This window comes from Anolis carolinensis, chromosome 6, assembly GCF_035594765.1.
Source record: "Anolis carolinensis isolate JA03-04 chromosome 6, rAnoCar3.1.pri, whole genome shotgun sequence".
NCBI classification, from domain to species: domain Eukaryota; kingdom Metazoa; phylum Chordata; class Lepidosauria; order Squamata; family Dactyloidae; genus Anolis; species Anolis carolinensis.
In genome coordinates this window covers 103,379,136-103,400,244 of record NC_085846.1, presented here as the reverse complement: position 1 = coordinate 103,400,244, position 21,109 = coordinate 103,379,136, and the positions used below count along the sequence as shown (strand labels likewise).

Here is a 21,109-nt window from a genome sequence, read left to right as displayed (position 1 = left end):
TGTATCAACACATACTATGTTTGTTTCCTGCACTCCACTAGCCAGCAAATGGCTATAAGGTAGAAATGAGGAGGCAACAATACTTAAAAGATAGATTGAGGGAATGAAGACAAAGATGGGTGAAGATGGAACTGTACATATTATGTCCTCCTGTTCCAGGATCTATTAATATAAAGACACAGAATCTTTATCCTGTATTCAACTTGAAAACACCAGCAAACTATAAATTAAATAATCAAGTTCTGGTTCTTGAACCTTGGGCTTCATTTTTAAACAGACATGCATTAGTTCAAACATGACTTTTTTTTTCTTTGTAATAACCACTTGTGCATCACAAATGTAGGGAAATACTAGTTAATTGCAGCCAGAATGTTGTATTGAGGGCATTGAGGTCATTTTCTTCTTCTGGGTATTTTGTGTTCTTACTTATTTCAGCAACCGTATTCTCTACTGTAACCAAGGTCAATGTGAAACTTTAAATTACAGGAAGGTCTAACAAGAAGCTAATCAACTTTAGCCTTGTTTTGAATTCTTCTATATGATTTAGTGCTGCATAAATCCTCATTGTTAGGAGAAAAACTTTGACATATGGAAACCTTTTTCTTTATTTCAACAAAGACATGAAGGAGAACTTGCCCAAGGCTAAGCCTTAGACTCATGTATTTTCTTCTCTGGAATAGAGGTGAGGGGTTTTACCCAAACCATCCTTTCTAGTTGCTCTAAGTAGTTTTCTAACAGTTTCTTCACCTATGGTTTAAAGTCGGTTTGTTTTAGTTTGCTCTACTTAAAATTAGCTCCTTTGTCTTGTTTGGATGACATGAACCCTGATTAATTAAAGGGAAAATTTAATCAGCTTAAATCATGTCTGAACCAGCAACAAGAGTGTTGCCTAAAAACTGGGATAACTATTCTCATTATATTGCCTGCTTAAATCAATGCAGACTGTCCCCAAGTTTCAAACAACTCATAGTTAAGAATGAGGCTGAGATAACAGGAAGTGAGAGAAATCTACCCCTATTAAGGGGAATTCACTCCTGAAAAGTGTCCCAACTAAAGCTTTATTGCTAGTCCTTGTTTCCATAACAAGCCAAATTTTTCAAAATCCAATTCGCACAGGGACAGAAAGTAAAGTGAAATCTTATGCAAAGGGGCACAGACAGCAAAAGAAACACCACAGGGGTGTTCATCTTTCCCTATGCTATCCAAAGCTTGCTAGGATATATTATCTGAAGTTCTGTATGCATGAGATGTTAGTAGGAAGGTCTAGCATTTCTTCCTCGTGGGTCCAATCGTGTCTAGCATTGACCTGAAAGTTGTTCTCCTCCCTCCCCTCCATCTCCCTTCCAATCTGCTGTTAAAGAAATGCATTTTCTTTTACATTTCAATGCAACTACTAAAATGTCATCATTCATTCTTGCTGAAATATTAAGAAGTGCAGAAAAGAGCTAGACATGCTACTGAATTACTTTTGCTTCTCAACCTTGGAGGCTTCATCTGTAAAATGCCATGAGGTTATACTGTTTTCACATTCAGCTCTTTGGAGGCATTATTAGCCACGGAGTTAACAATCTTGTAGGCATTATGTTTGGAAAGGAGTGTATTGCTAGGCTCAACATTAACCTGTCCATCAAAGAAGCTTTTGCTGGGTGAAGAATTAGCTGCTATGCAAACTTGAACACATTCATTTCAGGTTGACAGTGATGGGCCTACGTGCCATTGAGCACTTTTTCTTCTAATCTGTTTTTCCAACTTTTTTGAAAAAGTGACCTCTTTCTCACTGCTTTTCTCACTGTGATCAGGGATTAGCAATTTTACTCTCTGCTTCCCAGTTAATGGAGTAAATATATATCAAAATAATGCTTACCGGTAATATGGCTGTGTGGTTTTAATTTATACTTAATCCATATACAGACAGTCCCTGAGTTACAACCTGTAATAATGGCTTTAATTGTATCTGTTTTATACTCAATTTTAAACAGTGCCAACAATGACATGTGGTGTGTCATAGACTAAGAGACATTACTGCAAACAAGAAAGGCTCTGGCAACTCCTGCCACTGTCCTAGTAAATGTATCCATATTGTTCCTACGCAGCTATAACTTGGATCTCTGCAGTGCAGATGGAGCGAATTGACATTGATGCAGTGTATTGGTAACTGTGTCTAATGAATTACACTGTAACCTATGAAGGAGAAGGTCTTCTGGACATTGCATACTTTTGTCATTCACATTAGTGACTTATTCAAGTTGCATTATAAAAACAACAAAAGTTTGTTCAATGTGTAGAGTTTTATTTGTTCCACATACCATTTGTACAGGTAAATACCATCTTTCTCCAACTGTCAACATGCCCCAAGAGGACATAGTTATTATTGAAGATGATAGATTGCCAGTACTACCTCCACATCTTTCAGACCAGTCTTCTTCCAGTTCCCATGATGATGTGGTTTTTGCAACTGTGGATGGAGGAGCCTGGAATAAACCAGCCATTATTGAATCCACAGAATGGTAAGGCCTATATTCATGTGTTTATTGCATTTCTTATGTTTTTCGCCTCCTTAATATGCTCTTGAGTTCTTGTATTTTTCACTACTGAGAACTGAGTAGCATGATCTTTCTTTCTCAGTTTCTTGTTCCTAACCAGGGGAAACAGAGTAGAAGAGAATTCTAGCCCAGGTTGAAAGAAGAACTTTGATGGATGTAGGCTGCCAAGGATTCTTCGGATATGTTCTTTTTGAATAACAATCCTCTCATGGGGCATGGTAAAAGACTTTTGAAAGTTAGGGTAACTGTAAAAGAAACTTGTAAGGTCTAGTGCCCTTTAAAAAAATCTTTATGATTAATGGAAGGTGAACTTTGATTTTCAAAGAGTTTGTTCTTCCCACATTGATCTGTCCACTAGTTGAAATCTCCTTTGTGGGTTGTTCCTTCTTCCAAGTATCCTCAGTGGAACAGGTGGTTAGGGAAGACAGATTTTGTCCTGTTATGACACATCTATTCTAATTATGGTTCCCTGTGCCCAGTTATGTACTTAGTTTACCATTTTTTAAGGGTCTTTTTAAGTGCCAGGCTGTATCTTTTGTGTTTGATTGCCAAATCCATTTTATTTTGCTTCTTGTTTTACTGATTAGTTTTACATTTTACCTGCTGAATTTATTTAGGGTTTTTAAATTGTAGGGTTTTTATTTTATTTTATTGTTTGTTACATCTCAATTGACCTTTAACTCTAACACCTCAGTTTTGTTATGTACTGGCAGAACAATCTCTTCCAAGTATGAAGCAGAGCTATTATAGTGTCATAGCCACTTGTACCCTTTGTTTATTCACCCTGATCTCCTCAAAAAAGACATTTATCCAACATCTGTAGTTGTTAAAAACACTGGGCAGTGGAGAACATTTAGTGGAATGGTTGTTAATTCTTTCTTTCTTTGACACCATGAACACCTTTCACCATCTTGAAGTCTCCCATTTATGTGCTAGCATAAAGACAAAAAAAAATTGTTGTTGTTTGTTGTCGTTGTCATTGTTGTTGTTAGTAACTGCTACTGAGTTCACTTTGAATGAGGAACCTGTCATTCTGTTACCAACAGTCTTTCTCAGTTCTTGCAAACTCAGGAACATGGATTTTTTTATTTAGTCCATCTACCTATAATGAGGTCTTCTTTTTTTTCCTACTGCCTTCCATCTTACTAATGAATCATGGCATTGCACAGTACGTATATTCAATGTATGACAATCTCATCTTAGTCATCTTCCTACTAGTGAGAGTTCAGGATTGATTGCTCTTGGGCCTGTTTGTTTATCATTTTGGCAATCTCTGATATCTCCTCCAAGCAGTACATTTCAGTGAGTTAATTCTCTACCTGTCTGCTTTCATCACTGCCCAGCTTTTGCAACCATACATAGATATCAGCAATATGGCATGCACAACTCAGACGTCAGTATTAAATGATATATGGTATATATTTTCACTTGAAGATCATTACTAATTCCTTTGTAGCAGTCTTCCCAAGTACTGGTTTTGAAAAAGCAGAAGAAAATTCCTTATCTGTAAATTGCAAACTTTGATTGTGATCTGTGCAAATAATATATGCACACAACCTGCTGCCAAGTCTCTTCTTTGTGGATATGATTTTGGCAGTAGTTCTAAGGAACTGGATGTAAAAGTGTTCACTTTCTACTTCTTAAGGCATGCAGAGGAACAAGGGACCTTCTCATCAAGACTGTGAATTCATGGAAGTTCCTGATACATGCTCTGAACAAAAACAGAAGCCTGTTGATGAAGAATGTCACCTTGAAGAATAAAAAGCAATTTTAAAGACATAGCTTACATTTTGCTTTGTTTATCCTCTTCTCTCTGATAAATCTTTCCTAATTTTTAGGTAGCACTATCTGTGCTAATGCAAGAGAAGACATTAATTTGTAAGCTTTGCAATTACGTTCAGCAATAAGCAATACAGAAGACCTCTCTGTGGCACCTTCTGTTAAGGCTGTGGTGATAATTAGCCCAAGCAAGTTGAAGTATGAGAATGTTCTCCTGGGTCTGATAGAACTGCATCAGCGATAGCTTAATAAGAATTAGCACCAACAGTCTCTCTTTGTTTGGATTTGCATGAGTCAGCCCTTTTATATACATGGTGAGCATTAATGTTCAGTGACATTGCTCTTAACCTGTCTTAAAATCCTCTTAATTGTTATCTTAAGAACAGTTCCCTTCTCGGTCTCCTTTTCCATTTCTTTGGCATGCTAAGCCTGACCATTTCAAAGATGTAAAACTGCAATCTCAGCCCTTCAAACAGACATCATTGTCTTTGTGTGGAAGCCACTTTACAGCTAAAAATCTGAGGTACAGGGGTGAAAATATTGAATGGCATTCAAAATTCTATATAATAGCTTGTGTCAATGTGGATTTTTCCAGTGAGTGTGGTAAGAGAACCACAGCAGAATGTAAAAACCCTTTTGTTAATGCTTTTACACGTACAAATGAAGACTATTTCCCTACTTGCACATTTTACCAGCATGAGAGGAAAGAGTGAAGAGCTATTAAGAATCATGCATTTTCTTCTGCAGCCACCTTCATGCCTGTCCTCTCAAAGACAGCAATGTAATTACCAAAAGAAAAAAGGGCAGGCGGACGGACAGATCAGTTTGAAGCCTTACTTGTGTTGACTGCATTCTATTTGTTAAAAAATAAACCCAATAAAATAAAATAAACAGCTCTTGGGGGTGGATTTTTGTATTAATTTCCTGCCGCTAATGGACAAAGGAAAGCTTGTAGCACGAAGGTGTATTCATTGGGTTTGCTGCAAGGCACCAAGGGGTGAAGTTAAGAATATGGAGGAAGGGTTATCCAAACAAGAATGGCAGCTGTTCTAAATCACAGCCGAAAATGTAAGCTTTTTCCAGCCTGACAATATCTCCCTAATCCTTGATGAAAATGTTATGAAAACAAAGGGACAATGAGACAGGATTAATAAGTGGAATTTTAATAACATGGAAGGTCACAATACGGTTACATTCTTTAAGAGCCAATTGTCGTTCCAGGAGTCTTAGTTGTTATAATACATTTTGCTGCTTGTTGGTTTTACGAATTACAATAATAATAGGGAGGAAGTGACTTTAACATAGGTTTGGAATATTAAGAACCACTCTTTGGGAATCTTACTTAATGATGCTTTTTCAGTGTACATTTTTTCTAATTTTTGGGTACATTTGGAGACTACCAAATAAAATCCAGTCAACTGCACAGTGTGTTTGTACTAAATTCAGGGGAAAACATTAACAGGAAGCCCTTAGGATTACATATATTTTAGTCCACCAGGGAGACCAACCTTGTATCAAATTTTAAAAACTGGCTACTAAGGAATGCTTTGGGATCAACTGATCTGTGTATCCGAAGAGATCACCTTTTTTTGCAGTGTTCCAGCTTTATGGTTTTCGTGTAGTTTTAGGTGCCTTGAGAGGAATAGGAGGTTTTGGGGCTGTTTCCTTGACTCTTATTTTTCTTATGACACTGAAACTGGCATCAGGGCATCACATGCTTTTTCACACATTGCCACTTTTGGAACACCTCCAGGGACAGCAAGAAGGGTTACTGAAAGGTTTCAGTATGAAGTATACATCAGATGCCAATCTTTATAGATTGACCTTGATTTAATCGTTGATTGTCTACTTCCCATTAAAATGCCTTTCTAAGCCTTGACTTCATCTGTCTGCAGTATTTGTGACAGTCATTTAGTGCTCACTAATTCTCTTTCCTCTGTATGCTGCCATTTGTATGACTTGTGACTAGAGTGCTAGAATTATGACCACGAGGACTGAGATTCAAATCCCCAATCAGCCATGAAATTCACTGGATAACTTTTGTGACTTTATATAAACCTAAACCTCAGAGGATTGTTAGATAAAAAGGATGTGGTTTTAGGCTTTTGTTTGGAGTTAAACACTCTGATAGCAGCTCACTGAGCATAGTCTATATTAACACTTAAGATAAAAATGTTATAAAATAATTAAAACCACAAGTTTTGTGGCAGTGAGTAAAAACTATCAACATGACTTATCTAAATAGTTTGGAAGACTGATTGCACAACCAGCAGTAGCATAAATGGTTGTGTTTCTAAACTATGGCAACCTTAGCCCTATGTAATGACTTAGCCCTAGCATGACTTATACTGAAGAAGTGTGACATTGCCTTCCTCTGAGTCGCCACATGCCAAAGGTAGGTTTCATGCTGAACAGGAATTGAAAAACTGGTTTTTCTGCCTAACCCAATGCTCAAACCACTATATCAGCATGGGTGGAGCATGCTTTTTAAAAGGTTTTTTTAAAAAAAAAAAACTGTCACAAAGGGGCTGTTTACTCTTAGATAGATAAATATCTGCATGGGCATAAAAGTATGATAGAAGGTGATTTGAGTAGTCTTACTGTCAGGTATGAGGAAGGCTTCCTAGCCAATCCCAATACGCTTGACCCTTTATATTCTAGGAAAATCACTTGGAAAAAATAGCATAGAGTATTGCAAATTCCCAATTTGGGAGGGTAATATTTTATGCAAATATTATATGCCACAACTATGATAGATGAACACTTTGTTTCCTCCCCCCTTTTCTCTCCATACAGTACTCTGAGTCCAGATGTTGATCCAGAGCTTGCCTTCCAGCGAGAGGGATTTGGACGTCAGAGCATGTCAGAAAAGCGAACAAAGCAGTTTTCAGATGCCAGCCAGTTGGACTTTGTTAAGACACGGAAATCCAAAAGCATGGATTTAGGTATTGAGTTTAGATCTTTATTTTGTTTCTCCAGTATTGTATTTCCACATGTTTCTTCAGGTCGTAATTATATTGTTTGTTGTTTGACTTTTCAGTTTATACTATTTGTTATGCCAAACAGTTGATTGCCCATGCAGCTGGATTCAATATGGCACGAAGAATTCTTAATACATTTGTGCCTGAGTCTATCATATAAATCTATCAGTGTTAATGTTTGGCATCCATGTTACAGGCGTTGTGAACAATACATCCATGTTATAGATGATACTTCAACATAGAACCTTATGCATGTGTGCACACTATTTGATACTTCTCATAAAATGGGAAATCTAAACAAATAAAATCTCTATTTTAAAATAATTATTTAACAACTAACGCCTTATCATTTTTGTCATTAATAAGGCCTGATACTTACTGAGTGATTACAATGTAACCCTAAGTGTCTGAGAATATTTCACGTTGCTTTAATTTACACCCTGTCTCATTATTCCCAGTCCTATTTAAAGCCAATCCCATTATTTTCAATGTGATGTCCTATAGTGGACTCCAGGTTGTAGGCTCATGGTTGAAGACTGAGACTTAGCTGCGTGAATGACACAGTTCTGTGGGTGTACACCCCATTAAGTTTTTTTTTTATTTGAGGCAAAGAAGAAAATTAAAATATACAAAGGCAAGCAGCCTCTGACCTACAATAAATATAAGGAAACTTCTCAATAGCGTCTTTCTTTGGGTTACAGCATGTAATCCAAGCCCATGTCTTGTGCGAGTTCTTGTTCCTGCTCAAGTTATCTCAACTAGCAACAAACATCAAGACACTGAATAGGGGAATTAATGTCTTGCTCCATACCTGGGACACTGCCTCAGTCTAGTTTAACACATATTTGAATCCATAGTCATTTATTCATTTAATGAAGCAGACATGTTCTTCTGTAATAGAAAATGTATTACAAGATGCACAAATATTGTTGAAAGGATAGGGATAGATTCCTTCTTCACAAGAAAACAAAGTGGAGCAGTTTAAAATGTTTCAGCAAATGTTTTATCTAAAACTAACAATGTCCACATGTGTAATGAAATAAGCAGGTCAGGTGAACCTTGCAAAAGAAACAAAAACGCATTTCACCGGCTGTTAGGAATTCTGGGAGTTGAAGTCCAAAACACCTGGAGGGCCCAAGTTTGCCCATGCCTGTTCTAGAGATAATATATTGGTTTTTTCCAAAATGCATTCATAGATGATTTTTTCTTTCACCTGCTTCCACTTTTCCTATGATTTCCATTTGGTGGTTGAACATTTAGATCTATCAGATTTTTTTTTTCATGTTGGGGGGGATAGCTGGTGAGCCATACTTTTCTGCTCTCCAGTTTTCTTTCCTTTTTGCTGTTTGTGCATGCTCCGCGAGGGATTCTGGAGACAGCTGCTGTAATCCTTTCCCGTTGTAGGCAGCATACACAGCTACAAAAGACTCCGCTAGAGCAGAATCTATTTTTCTCCAATTCAAGCAATGTTACAATGTTTACTGTAGACGATCTTGCACTGAAAGTCTGTGTTTCTCTAGCCCTCTTTCACCATCTTTCTAAGGCTGATGCTTCTAAAAATATCCATTTAGACAGAGGACAAGGATGAAAAAGAGGGCTAGGTGGGCATGAAAAGACTTTATAAATAGCAGCTTCTTTGTCATGAAGCTATTATTATGAATCACAGGACTCTGCATTTTGGAAAGTGTACAATACTCAAGGAAATTTGAAAGAACAGACATGCAGTGTCCCTCATTGAAATGCTAATTTTAGAGAAACTCACCATTCATATTTTTTTCTATTATAATGTATGATTTCTCAGAAGGAAGATGAGGTAAATAATGTTTTCAAAAAAGCTCCTCCAGTGGCGTGTTTAAATCCCATTTCACCGCCAGAGCTGTGGTGGCAACATGCCGTGGCTAGTTGTGATTATTAGCATGTCAATAACATATAGTCCTTGCCTGTGATATGGAAGTGACTGACACAATGCATGATAGTTACTAGGTTTGCTGCTGGGGCTTTATGTTGCCCACTCCCCTCTTCCTTAAGATGGTCTGCCTAATATTGCATATTTGCATGGAGAATGATGTTTCCAGTATCCTCTAACTTTAAAGGAGGATATAAAGAGTGGATGCATGTGGGATGTGGGCACTAACAGGGCTAACCATTATACATTTACCTTTTAACAGTAGCTGCCGAGACTAAGCTCAATACAGTGGATGACCAGAAAACAGGTAAGAATTGACTATAGGGTGGTTGCCATAGAAACCATGGTCAAAGCAGCTTACCACAATTATGGAACTGCCAGTCACGGTGCATGGGAAAATAATATTTCAGAAGGTGCATGACTCTCTCTTTTGCCCCCCCCCCTCTCTCTTCTTTATATAATTTTGACACTACTAAATAAAATGGTTAATTTTACAATTATATTAAACATAACCAGAATGAGTAAATTATATGTAACATATGTGAATCTAGGGTCTCAGTTCTCTAAATGTGGTTCCTAAAAGACCAATATCATCTCTTAGAGCTTTTGTGTAACATGTTCTTTAGGGTACAGTATTGACTTTATGGTGAAGAAATCCCAAGTATTTATCTATAGTTACTTTCAACGTATGGTTTAAACAGAAATGTATTTTATCCTTAGATATGCATCTAAATGAAGCTTCCACATTTGCACCAACTTTGAGGTTATCATTTAGACCGTTCACCTATCATTTCCTTTTCACAGTCAAGATTTAGAACAAAAGGAGCCAATCAATAGAATGTGTGCCCCCAGCCATGCATTGCAGACATTTTGCTTTCTATGTAATGCTCATGATGCCAGTTTTGAAAGCATGAATTTATGAGCAATTAAAATAATGCACCAGCTGCAATTAGGGACCTTTATAATTTATTAATGCAAGTTAGCTTTTGACCTTTGGAATGTTCTTTTAATTAGGGTAAATCTAGAGGACACAGTAACATTCCATACACAGAAGCAGAAACATTACTTAGCTCTAATTGGGGACAATTCAACTTTGAATCCTGAAAATATTACCTATTTCCAGCATGAGTCATTGACTAAGGTTTCCCATGCACACTGATTATTATTAGTGCTTTTTTTTAAAAAGTCTCTCTGTTTAATCACACTGTGATGCATAAAGAGTCAACTGAAAAACTGTGTTTAAAAGGAACGGGTGGGATTTAAGTAGTTATATAGCAACTAGACTCTCACAGAGATCCTACCAAGCGAGATGTCACCGTCTTCCAGTGACTTGCATAAATACATTATGCACTGAGATTAGTCTCATTAAGTGGCATTTATTAAAGTGTGCAAAGTTCAGATGTGCATTGCTTTGTGGGATTGGCTGAGCTCTGGAGAACAGGATTTCTGTTATTCAGCCTGATAATTGTCACCTACGCTGACAGGCATGAATCCAAGTGATGTGATGAAATTCTAATTTAAGAAAAATGAATTTCATTTTTCTTGCTGCTTAGTCCTACACAATTCTGTGAAGGCTATTACAATGGCCCTGTTAATAGCACACTAGGCTAATTGTACCACGTTGCACTTGTTTGTACATCCACATCATATTGATGGCCAACCCTGAAATAACAAGGCCACACACATTAAATTGGATGAAATAAGGATCGCTTTATTTGACCAAATTAAAACCTGGAAAACCTGCTTGGGGGTGGGTGGGGGTCTCAGCTGGGACAGATAGCTACCTATGAAAAACCTATTTAGTCTCCTTTTCAGCAAAAACACCTGAACTGAACTCAAGGACAATCCAGTTTATGGGAAGCTCACCCTGAACGGCCATAATTTGGAGGGTAGACCTCGCCAGTGTAACTCAGTTTATTTTAGAAAGGGAGGCTGTTTCTTTCTCGGAGGTAACATGAGTTGACTTGCTCAAGGCCTAAAGGTTGTGTGAGGAGACAAACTCTGGTGAGTGCCAACCTCACAACAGTCCTGTAAAATGATCAATGCAAATCATGGCCAGTGACCATGTGAGGGCTGCCAGGACTTAAATAGCCTCCACTTGTGACCAACAGCCAAATTTAGTATACATACACAAGGAGTATCTTACTATATTTAATATCTTATATCAATTAAAAATTGTTTTTGTTTGCTTATATATCCTGCTCTTGTAATCCTCCAAATCCCTTTAATGTTTCCCCTGAATTCTTACCGGCTTCTTCTTGTTTTGGTGTGGATTCCTATTTTCACAGTCTTGTGGTCTCTGTTTGTAAAGACATCCAAAGAAACAGCTGGATCAAAGATTTCATGAAATCTATGGTTTTGTACACTTTTATTTGCAGTAAGTGTAGTCAGGTCTATAGCCCTTGGGTTCATGATTTTTGTGCTTGTTGAATGTGTTTTTGGTATAATTGTATACATATGGTAAGGGAAATTGACCGCTTGTCTTTAAAGGGACATACTTTCTGGTTTTATTTGTGAGAATGCAAACCATTCAACGTGGGAGCCTGTTAACAGCCATGAAGATGCACTTGGATTACAGGGCAGTGACCCCTAAGCCACAAACCACCTGGGCCAAGCAAGATAAATATTTGGTGATTCATTAAATAACACATTTTAATGTGATTTTCCCCTTCTTTGCTTGATGCATAGCAGATTTTTCACATAATCTGTAGAGTTTCACTTCCTCTATAGCCAAATTACAGAATGAACAGTGTTACCAATTCATTTTTAAAAGAACACTTTAGATTATAAAAGATAGATGTTTAATGTGTGTCATGGAAGAATTACAAAGCATTATATAAACTCCAAAATGGTAAAACATATTTACATTGGTAGAGTAAACATGAACCTGTTTAAAACTGCAGTTGGGTTTAATTGTATTGACCCCCAAGTGAAAAGTAAGGTTCTTAACAGGATTGAATCTACTCTTAATAGATTAAAAAATTATTTTTCTTTCTTCGGTCCACTTGAATTGTGTAATCCTTGTCAGTGTTTACAGTTCATCCCAAGGGTCAGAAGTATATTCAGTTGCAATTCAGTATGGCTCATTTATTCAGCCTTAAGCATGCAGTAACTATGATGAGTTATTTCCATATTCACCTTGTCATAATGCTAACAGTAGGTCTCTGGGAGCAAAAAAGGCTTATTAAAATGACATGATGTTCATGATAGCCATTCAACAGTGGTGGTTTGAGGGGAATTAATTATTTTGTTCAGGAACAGATGCCACTGCAGTTTTTAGGGGGTCTCTTATATTGAAATGCTATTTCTCAATGATGTAGAGTATATGGTTTATTTGGGATTATTCAGCCAGCAACACTAATTATCTCATTTTACTAGGAGACCGAGTCTAGTAATTAAAAAACGTCTTCCTGACAGTCAGAATCTAAAACATTGATTCCAGGATGTTTTTATTCCATGGTGATGAAATGCCCTTTCAGCGCTCATCAGGCATCATGGCTAGAAATCTATGACCCATGATTTCATTTTACTTCCACATACATGCTTTGATATCACAAATTTGAGAGACTGAACATGATCACTGTATTGACATTTATCAAGGGAGGGGTGATATGGGAACATTATCCCAAGAGACTCCTGAGCATGGCCTATGTTTAAATCCCTTGAAGTAGTTTCTGCTCACTCTGACCCCCCTCCTCCCCCGCTTCAATTGAACCTTTGGTAGTCCTTTTGTGCAAAGCCCCTTTCTACCACCTCTCTGCCTTCCTGGTTTAAATTTGAAGATTGTTGGAATCAGACAAGTTGAATCAATGGAAAATCCCAAAGCAGTGTTTCTCAAACTCTGCTCCTCCATATGTTTTGGACTTCAGCTCCCACTTTTCCTAACAACTATGATTTCTGGGAGCTGAAGTCCAAAACACCTGGAGGAGCAGAGTTTGAGAAATACTGTCCTGAAGTAAACTTGGAAATCTGGCTTTAATTCCATTATTTATTTGATGCTATTTTAATTTTAATTTTAACAGCATTTACGTACAACCCTAATCTAATTTATTCATGTTAGTGGACCAACCCCTCCACAAATAAAGCAAAATCCACAAAACAGACTGGGATGTGAGGGCGATCTGGCTGCGACATCTGTCACCCCATTGATCGCCAGGGTTGATTCGGCCGATCTGGCTGGTTAGGCGGGTGTCCCCTTCCTCCCTCACCGCTCCATGTGCGTCCCTCCCGAAGCTGCGCGCTCGGTGGAAGAGGACGACGTCCCAGGTATAGAAGGAGTGTACCGAGGTCTCCAGTCTTCGGTCCCGGGTATACGATAGCTGCGCTCCCCTGCTAGAACCTCCAAACAAAACAGACTGACATCAAATAGATAATGAGCAGGTAAATATATTTATTTATAACAATAAACAATCAGAGTCCATTGAAAAATAATTCTGTTAATTTCTAGCTTCAACCTCCAAGACTAAACCTCTTAGCAAATTATTGGTTGTGTTCTATAGTTGTGTAGTATATATACACAACCATATTTTTTAAAACTCTGCTTACCACTTTAATAAAAGCTGGGACCCTACTCTGCTGCTTTGCTTCCTAAGGGGTTCTCAGTCATTAGTCAACCTGCAAATCTCTTCCAATTAAAGATTAGCAATCCAACTCAACCTGATTTCACCCAACAATCCCACCAGGGTAAAAGAGGAAATATACTGGACCATACCCATTGAGCTTAGACACGGAGGAGGAAAATCTTCTCCAAACCTACAAATGGTGATTAGGTTGAAAAAACCCAAATCCTGGCCAGTTCTGATTAAGTGACATAGGTTGAGAAAGATATTTAAGTATGTCCTGTGATGATTGGAAAAACAGATTCGTTATGAATCTTGCCCTGAACCAGTTGACCCTACAGTGGCCTAAAAGATGGCTGCCTCTCTTTTGTTGCAAAAATCTCCTGCTATGGAAGAAAGCAATGTTAACAATTGCAGTATGTAATCAGGGATCTTAATTGGATGCATTTGTTTATCCATTCCCAAACATGTGTCATCTCACCCCCTAAGAACATTAGTAGTGTACAGTAAATATTATGAATTTCAATCATGGCATTTTATCAGCTGTTTAAATTATCAACACTAATTAGATGTTGTTTTATGTTAATATTATTAGTGGCATGATGAGTATTAAGCATTCCCTAATTCAGGAGTATCTGCAAAGGGAAAGAGTAAGCCCATGCACAATTATTCAGCACAGAACATATCATTAAAAGAGGGCCTTTGTAATCAAGTAGTCTGTTCATCTCCAGACAAAACAGAAAGGATTTCTGGAGGTTTGAAGCATTAACTGCTACATGTCTTTCCTGACCAACAGTACTGTCAATTCCTTTTTTAGTGGGATGATGTTAACAACTTGACTTTAGAGTATTTTTTTATTTGACTATTTTTTACTCTAGGTGTTTCTGTGTCTATTAGGTGACTTGTCAGTAAGGTTTCATATTCTGGTGTCTGTTAGGATGAGAACTTTTTGTTTGTTACCTGTCAAAGGTTAATCACAATTTTTGGTCGGAAGTTGATTTCTCGGTGTCATCTTTTAATGAAATGTGAGGAGACTGGAATGTGTGACAGAGTTGCTCAATCTGATCATCATGGACTTTAATTGACACATGTGGGTGAAAGCCACATCAGTGGTATGATTTGACAATATGTCAAAACCAATTGCGGGTGGGTTAGGGAAGTTGGAGACATCATGAGAGAACAATTTGACCACAAATTTGCTTACAGGGCAAATAGTTCCTGAAAAAGGTTATAAGGGAGCTAAGCCACATACCACAGGGGAAGACCAAAACTACAGGACTGGTAGTTAATATGACCAAAGGAACAATTCAAAACCAGTGATCTGTCAAAACACCAAGCAAAACTGTATGATAATGAAAGATACACCATGCTACCCGAACTTCTGTTGATAGCTCCTAAATTTGTTTCCTTATATACTCTTAGGCTGCAGTTGAAGCACCAGAATACAAATTGTGAGATTACATACAGAAGAATAATTTTGTGTATCTGTTGTATGGAAAAAAGCAAAAACACAAAGTACTGTGATATTGTAAGGACTGGTACAGTTATTGTGATGCATGATTGCATAAGCACGGCCTACTTCATTTGTCTTAATCATTTGTCATTGTTAAATCGCATAAAAATCGATGGCTGTATTCGGTCATCTCTGTAGGTGAATTATTTCCTTGTTTTGAATAAATATATTTTGGGTTTTAATCCACACCATTCCAAACTATGGTATGACCAGTATTCAGAATTCAGGGAATTTTTGCTCTAAATATCTGGAGAGTGCAGGGTTGGCGAAACAAGCAGTGGAACTGAACTGCTAATGCAGAAATGGCTTTTATCACCACAGTACACATTTCTGCTTATGTAGGGTTATTTCCCTCTTCCAGTGTCTGCAGACTGTCCACATTTATGTTTATGGCCACCCAAGTTCAATAAATACTGTTACCATTCCTGCAATCCATTATTAATTTTACAGTACTCTGGGAACATTAGGTCATATCCCATCTCGCTTTTCCTTTGGGATAGTGCAACTTACATAAATATTGTTCTCACAGTGATCCATACTGGGAAGGAGAAAAGAAGCTTTTTCTTTAATGTCCCTTGTGAACATAAATGTAGCTACTGTTTACAAAAGGGATACAGGCCCCTTTGGCAATTAGAAAAATATTGATGCATGTTTCATTGGAAATGGAGATTCAAATGTAAAATTGGAGAAAACTTATAGTTACCCCATTGTAGGATAACCTTTCCCCTCCCGGAGATATAAAGAATAAAGCTGTTCAACAGCTGCTTTATTCATGACTGCCTTGTCCCTTGCTCTTTCAAAAATTTCACCTACAGGTTTTTAGGATTTTAGGATTTTTTTTCTTCCTCATCATTTCTCAGCAGATTTGTAAAATATAAGATACATTCTCTGCACCAAAGGATCTTTTTACATGTCAAGATCAGAAATATTTCTCTCAAAAATGGGTAGTGGGTGGGGAGGGGAGACTCATGTGCAATACTCACACCAGACATTATTCTAAATATTTTACAAGCACAGGCTTAGGATTGTTTACACAGCTGGAAAGAACTTAACCTTCTTTTTCCTTTCTTGCTCATATCATCAACTTGCTCTTGTCTTTAGTCATCCTCACGTCTTTTCTCTATGAAATGATTGGGGAGCTGTCATCTGGGATTTTTTAAAAAAAATAGAGGTGTGAATGCATTGCATTTATAGTAACCTGAAAGTTGACAGATGCTTAGATTTTGCTGTTTCTAAACTTCCACTGCAAACATTTTGAAAAACATTGTATCCCATTAGGGTTGGCACTAGAGTCTTGTTTATGGCAGTGGGGAAATATATTAACACCCTACACCAGTGGTTCTCAACCTGTGAGTCCCCAGGTGTTTTGGCCTAAAACTCCCAAAAATCCGAACCAGTTTACCAGCTTTTAGGATTTCTGGGAGTTGAAGGCCAAAACATTTTGGGACCCACAGGTTGAAAACCACTACACTAAGAAGGTTTATTCCCCCTGTTTCATAAAAAGCATTCATGGATCTTTAGGTTGTTGATGCCATAGAAGTTTGGGAAGAAGTCTAGATCAGTTCTGGTTATTGCAGCAGACTCATGGATGAAATGTTCTTTGCTGACTCTTACCCATAATCAATAGGTACCATGAGGCAGAGCCAGCAGATAGGATTTTAAATAAAATTTCAAGCAGTAGTTTCAGTTGTTAAGTTTTGTATTCCTATTAGAATGCATAATTGATGCCAGACACTTCAGGAGAAAGGTTGCTGCTTTGTTTAGGAATGGGAATTACCTTATCATGATAATCACACTAATAATCCTTTGTAATACTGGGGATTTGGAAATAACTTGTGAATAATAAAAACAATTCAAAGTAAACCTTCAGTGAAACAACACATGGCAACTATGTTTTATAGAACCAGTCCATTGAATATTCTGGAGTTATCCATATGCATTTCATTCAACAATTATTTTACACTATACTAATTAACAGATTTATTTTCCATTTTCCCCTTTATTAATGTTATTTATTAGCTAATATTTCCTGTGTAAATGTTTATTTGAGATGATTAGTGCTTTTATCATGCTGTGTTAATCTCTGTTTCTAATCAAGGTAAGAAAATTTACATTACTCACATTTAGTCCATAATAATTGTCGACATGAGCTGTAATGTATAATAACCATATTAACTAATATGGGTTAATTAATCCTAGGGAAAAAAATCTATGTAGACAAGCCCTTGGGAACAGTGCAATATTTAAGTGCAGGTTATTAAAATTCACTTCATGAAAGTAGCTAGTGAAGCAGAATTTTCCCTAGATGTTATTCTGAGAATGCAGGCTAATTTTAGGTCAATAAAATCTCAATGTTCATCATTTCCAGTGGTTACATTGAATTGTTTTCATTCGTTTTTTGAAAAAGAAATTAACTGGCTATGCCAATCAAATATATAGTGTTGGCATCTTTAATATTTAGTCCCTGGTGGTGTTTTTTTAACAGCTTTGTAATTATTTTGTTCTCATTAAATTGTTGAAGTAATAGTGATGACTTTACCTTCCCACCAATTTAAGTAGTGAGACAAGGCTAACCTTGTCAAATTCAAAATAGGACTTGACACACTTATTGCTTCATCCCACCAATCTGCCTATAATTCCCCACAGACTGCAGAGATAGTGTGAATAATGTTGATCATATTCCCCATAGGTTGTCATTGTGAATGTGAATAAATCAAGCATGAGGATCCTTCTTTACTAATCCTAATATTATTCTTTTCTTTTTGTAAAGGTTCCCCAACCAGAGACGTGGGTCCTTCATTAGGCCTGAAGAAATCCAGCTCTTTAGAAAGTTTGCAGACAGCAGTTGCAGAAGTGACTCTGAATGGTGATATTCCCTTCCATCGCCCACGACCACGGATAATCCGGGGGCGGGGATGCAATGAAAGCTTCAGAGCTGCAATTGACAAGTCATATGATAAACCCGGGGCAGATGAGGATGACGAGGGCATGGAAACCTGTAAGTATCTCTTTGTTTCAACTCCTTTCTTTATATTTCTATAAAATTGTTCTTGCTGCTAATGGCCTTTTTATAATCAGACATAAATTTCCTATGAAAAATACAGTTGAAAGTAATGAGACAGATTTTTGAGTCAAGACATCTATGAGTTAGTCCATTTTCAATACATGGTAGTGGTGGTCCATTTTGGTTTTTTAACATAATCTCTTCTTCAAACAATTCAAGACTTTAGCCAATGCTAGTACTGCTGACTCATTTAGAGATGCTATTAATGCTAACAGTCAAATATTTTAGCCTACATTTTATATTATAATTTCTAACATCCTTTCATTGTCCTCTGATTCTAGGCTCCTCTTGTACCAGTTTTTTTTTTAATTTTTGTGTTCTGTGTGTGTGTCATGTGGTTCTTTGTAACTGACATTGTCTTGCCCACTCAGTTTTCCATGGTCCACCTAAGACTTCTATGAGACTACTTTCTTTATTGCAGCTTTTTTTTCTTTTTCACCAATACATTTAGCTTTCTCTTTCTTGTTCCTTCTTGGCCCTCTGAGTCTTCATTCCAACTACTCAGTGTAAATTCCCTCTGGACACACACCTAACCTTTCCGCCAGGGTATGTGCCCTGTGTAGGATACTTTTTATGTTGTGTAAAGTATGTAGTAGACCCTTGGTGCTGGCACCTCCTTCATGCTTACTTCAAGTGGGATAGTTATCAAAACATAAGTAGGCCTATGTAAACCCAAGGCTTGTTTCGACTAGCATTACATTCACACAGTTGCCCAAAGGAGTCTAATTAGTTAGTAGGATATTCATATTCAACTGTTCACTCCCACTTGTGGTTTCCAAGCACTAACATGGATGGAGAGTAAGGATAGACAAAGGCAAAGTCTTTTTTAACACAGAAGGTTATTAAGTTAGCTAGCACAAGGTATAGTGGTGGATACCAGTTTAGGTGACCTCCTTCTTCTTGAAAATTTTTGGGGTGGATTGAGTGATTTTGGGGATGAATATGGGCTACACTGGGTTGTGGAGATTGCTTTCCATCTAATTACACTCTCAAAAGTAGTCCTTTCTGGCATCTAGTTTATATATTACCTTCAATGACAGAGGCAACATGTCTGTTCATTCCTGTTGTTGGAGACCATGAACAAGAAAGTGTTCTGGCATGCATATTCCATTTCTGGGCTTTCCGAAGGCATTTTGATGGCTACTATAGGAACAAAATACTGGAATAGGAACCGTCTTAAAATGATACAGCTTAGCTGTATCAGATTATGTTCTTATAGATTGTTGGATGGAAATTTTTATATCTGGCAAGAAAAGGGTTTAATGAAAAGTTAGAAGAGGAAATACTTTAAAGTTTAACAAAAATGCGTAAAGAAATAAGTTGCATTTAGAATGAAATATCTCAACCTTAGAAGTTCATCCATAAAATGATGAAAATTACTTCTGTTCTTTAATTAGAATACGTAAGCTTGGCAGTTCTAATAAAGCACAAAGTTAATGATCAGCTATTACCCACCCTAATGGGTATTCATTTACATTTCTAGTTCTTTAACCCTAAGTGTGACCCAACATGTGGAGGATGTCATTAACATAAAATAATCTCTTTAAAGCCAACCTTATTATTATTGAATTGCACATCAACGAGCTAGTAAAATGACAGTCATGTTAAAAAACAATAGACTATCATATTAATTCAACTATGGCAGACATAGATGAACATTATTAAAATTTTAATTTTAATGTTAACAATGTTTTTAGTGATTTCTAGTAGGATATTTGTGTGTGTTACATTAACATTGTTGAAAAACAAATGGATGCTGCCAGCTTTTTTGGATTTTTTTTTACATTTTTAGGAATTGTTGTCATAACGAGTGAATTTATCCATATAAGTGGTTCTCTTTTTTAAATTCTACTAAAATACCCTACAATAAACTGCAAGATCATTTCAAATGTTATTTTCTGTTCAATAGTAGCAAAATTAGATTTACTTCATTCTATAGCTGTCAAAAATACTCTTCTTTTGCTTCTTGCTGTTGGTTTTGTAAACTTAACCAGTGGCAATAACAGGTAAGACACAAGGGATTGAATCCCCAGTGCTTCTTGAGCACGGGGTGGATTGATTTCTTCCTCATGCTTCACTGTCTACCGTTCTGAAGATTCCCCAAATCCCTAAGTTTCAGTAGAAGCTGTTTGAAAAGCACAATGAATTGCAGCTAGATAGGTGGGGAAAGATAGGTGTTGTTTGGGTTCATTGTAAAAGTCTTTTTCTGGAAATGTATCCCCGATTTAATATCTGCTTGGAGACTAAACTATTTAGCTACCTGCTTTTTCTAAGGCTACTACCATACTTTAATTTCAATTCCCTGCAAATCCAAAGTACTTAGGAGTTGCTTCATCTAGAGCAGGGGTCCCCAAACTAAGGCCCTGGGGCCGGATGCGGCCCATCGAAGCCATTTATTCGGCCCCCACAGCACAAGGGCAGAAGGGGGTTGGGCTAAATGACCCAAGGGGTCTCTTCTTCTCTTACAACCCTTATTATTATTATTATTATTTGAAACACAACAAGATGAGTCCACAGCAGACACTCTGCTGGCTGTTGTATTGGATCACACATCGGATATTTCCCAAGTGTCTAGGACTGTGTGATGTATCGGTGAATAATGTACGCAGATCGCAGTAAGGTGGCCTTCTGCAGCTGGCAGGTGGTCATTTTGTCAGCTCCAATTGTGTTTAAGTGCAGGCCAAGGTCTTGAGGCACTGCACCCAGTCTGCCAATCACCATTGGGACCACCTCGACTGGCTTGTGCCAGAGTCTTTGCAATTCG

General features: G+C 37.3%; 1 protein-coding gene across 1 annotated transcript in view; it reads left to right on the top strand.

Moving 5' to 3' along the window:
- Positions 1 to 21,109, top strand: part of pard3 (par-3 family cell polarity regulator) — a gene marked incomplete in the record, with an annotated part of 618,554 nt that overhangs the window by 414,385 nt on the left and 183,060 nt on the right. Inside the window, 4 exon segments of the mRNA XM_062984552.1 lie at positions 2,318 to 2,507; positions 7,119 to 7,267; positions 9,472 to 9,516; positions 18,052 to 18,279. Of these exon segments, the coding sequence (XP_062840622.1) occupies positions 2,318 to 2,507; positions 7,119 to 7,267; positions 9,472 to 9,516; positions 18,052 to 18,279 (612 nt within the window).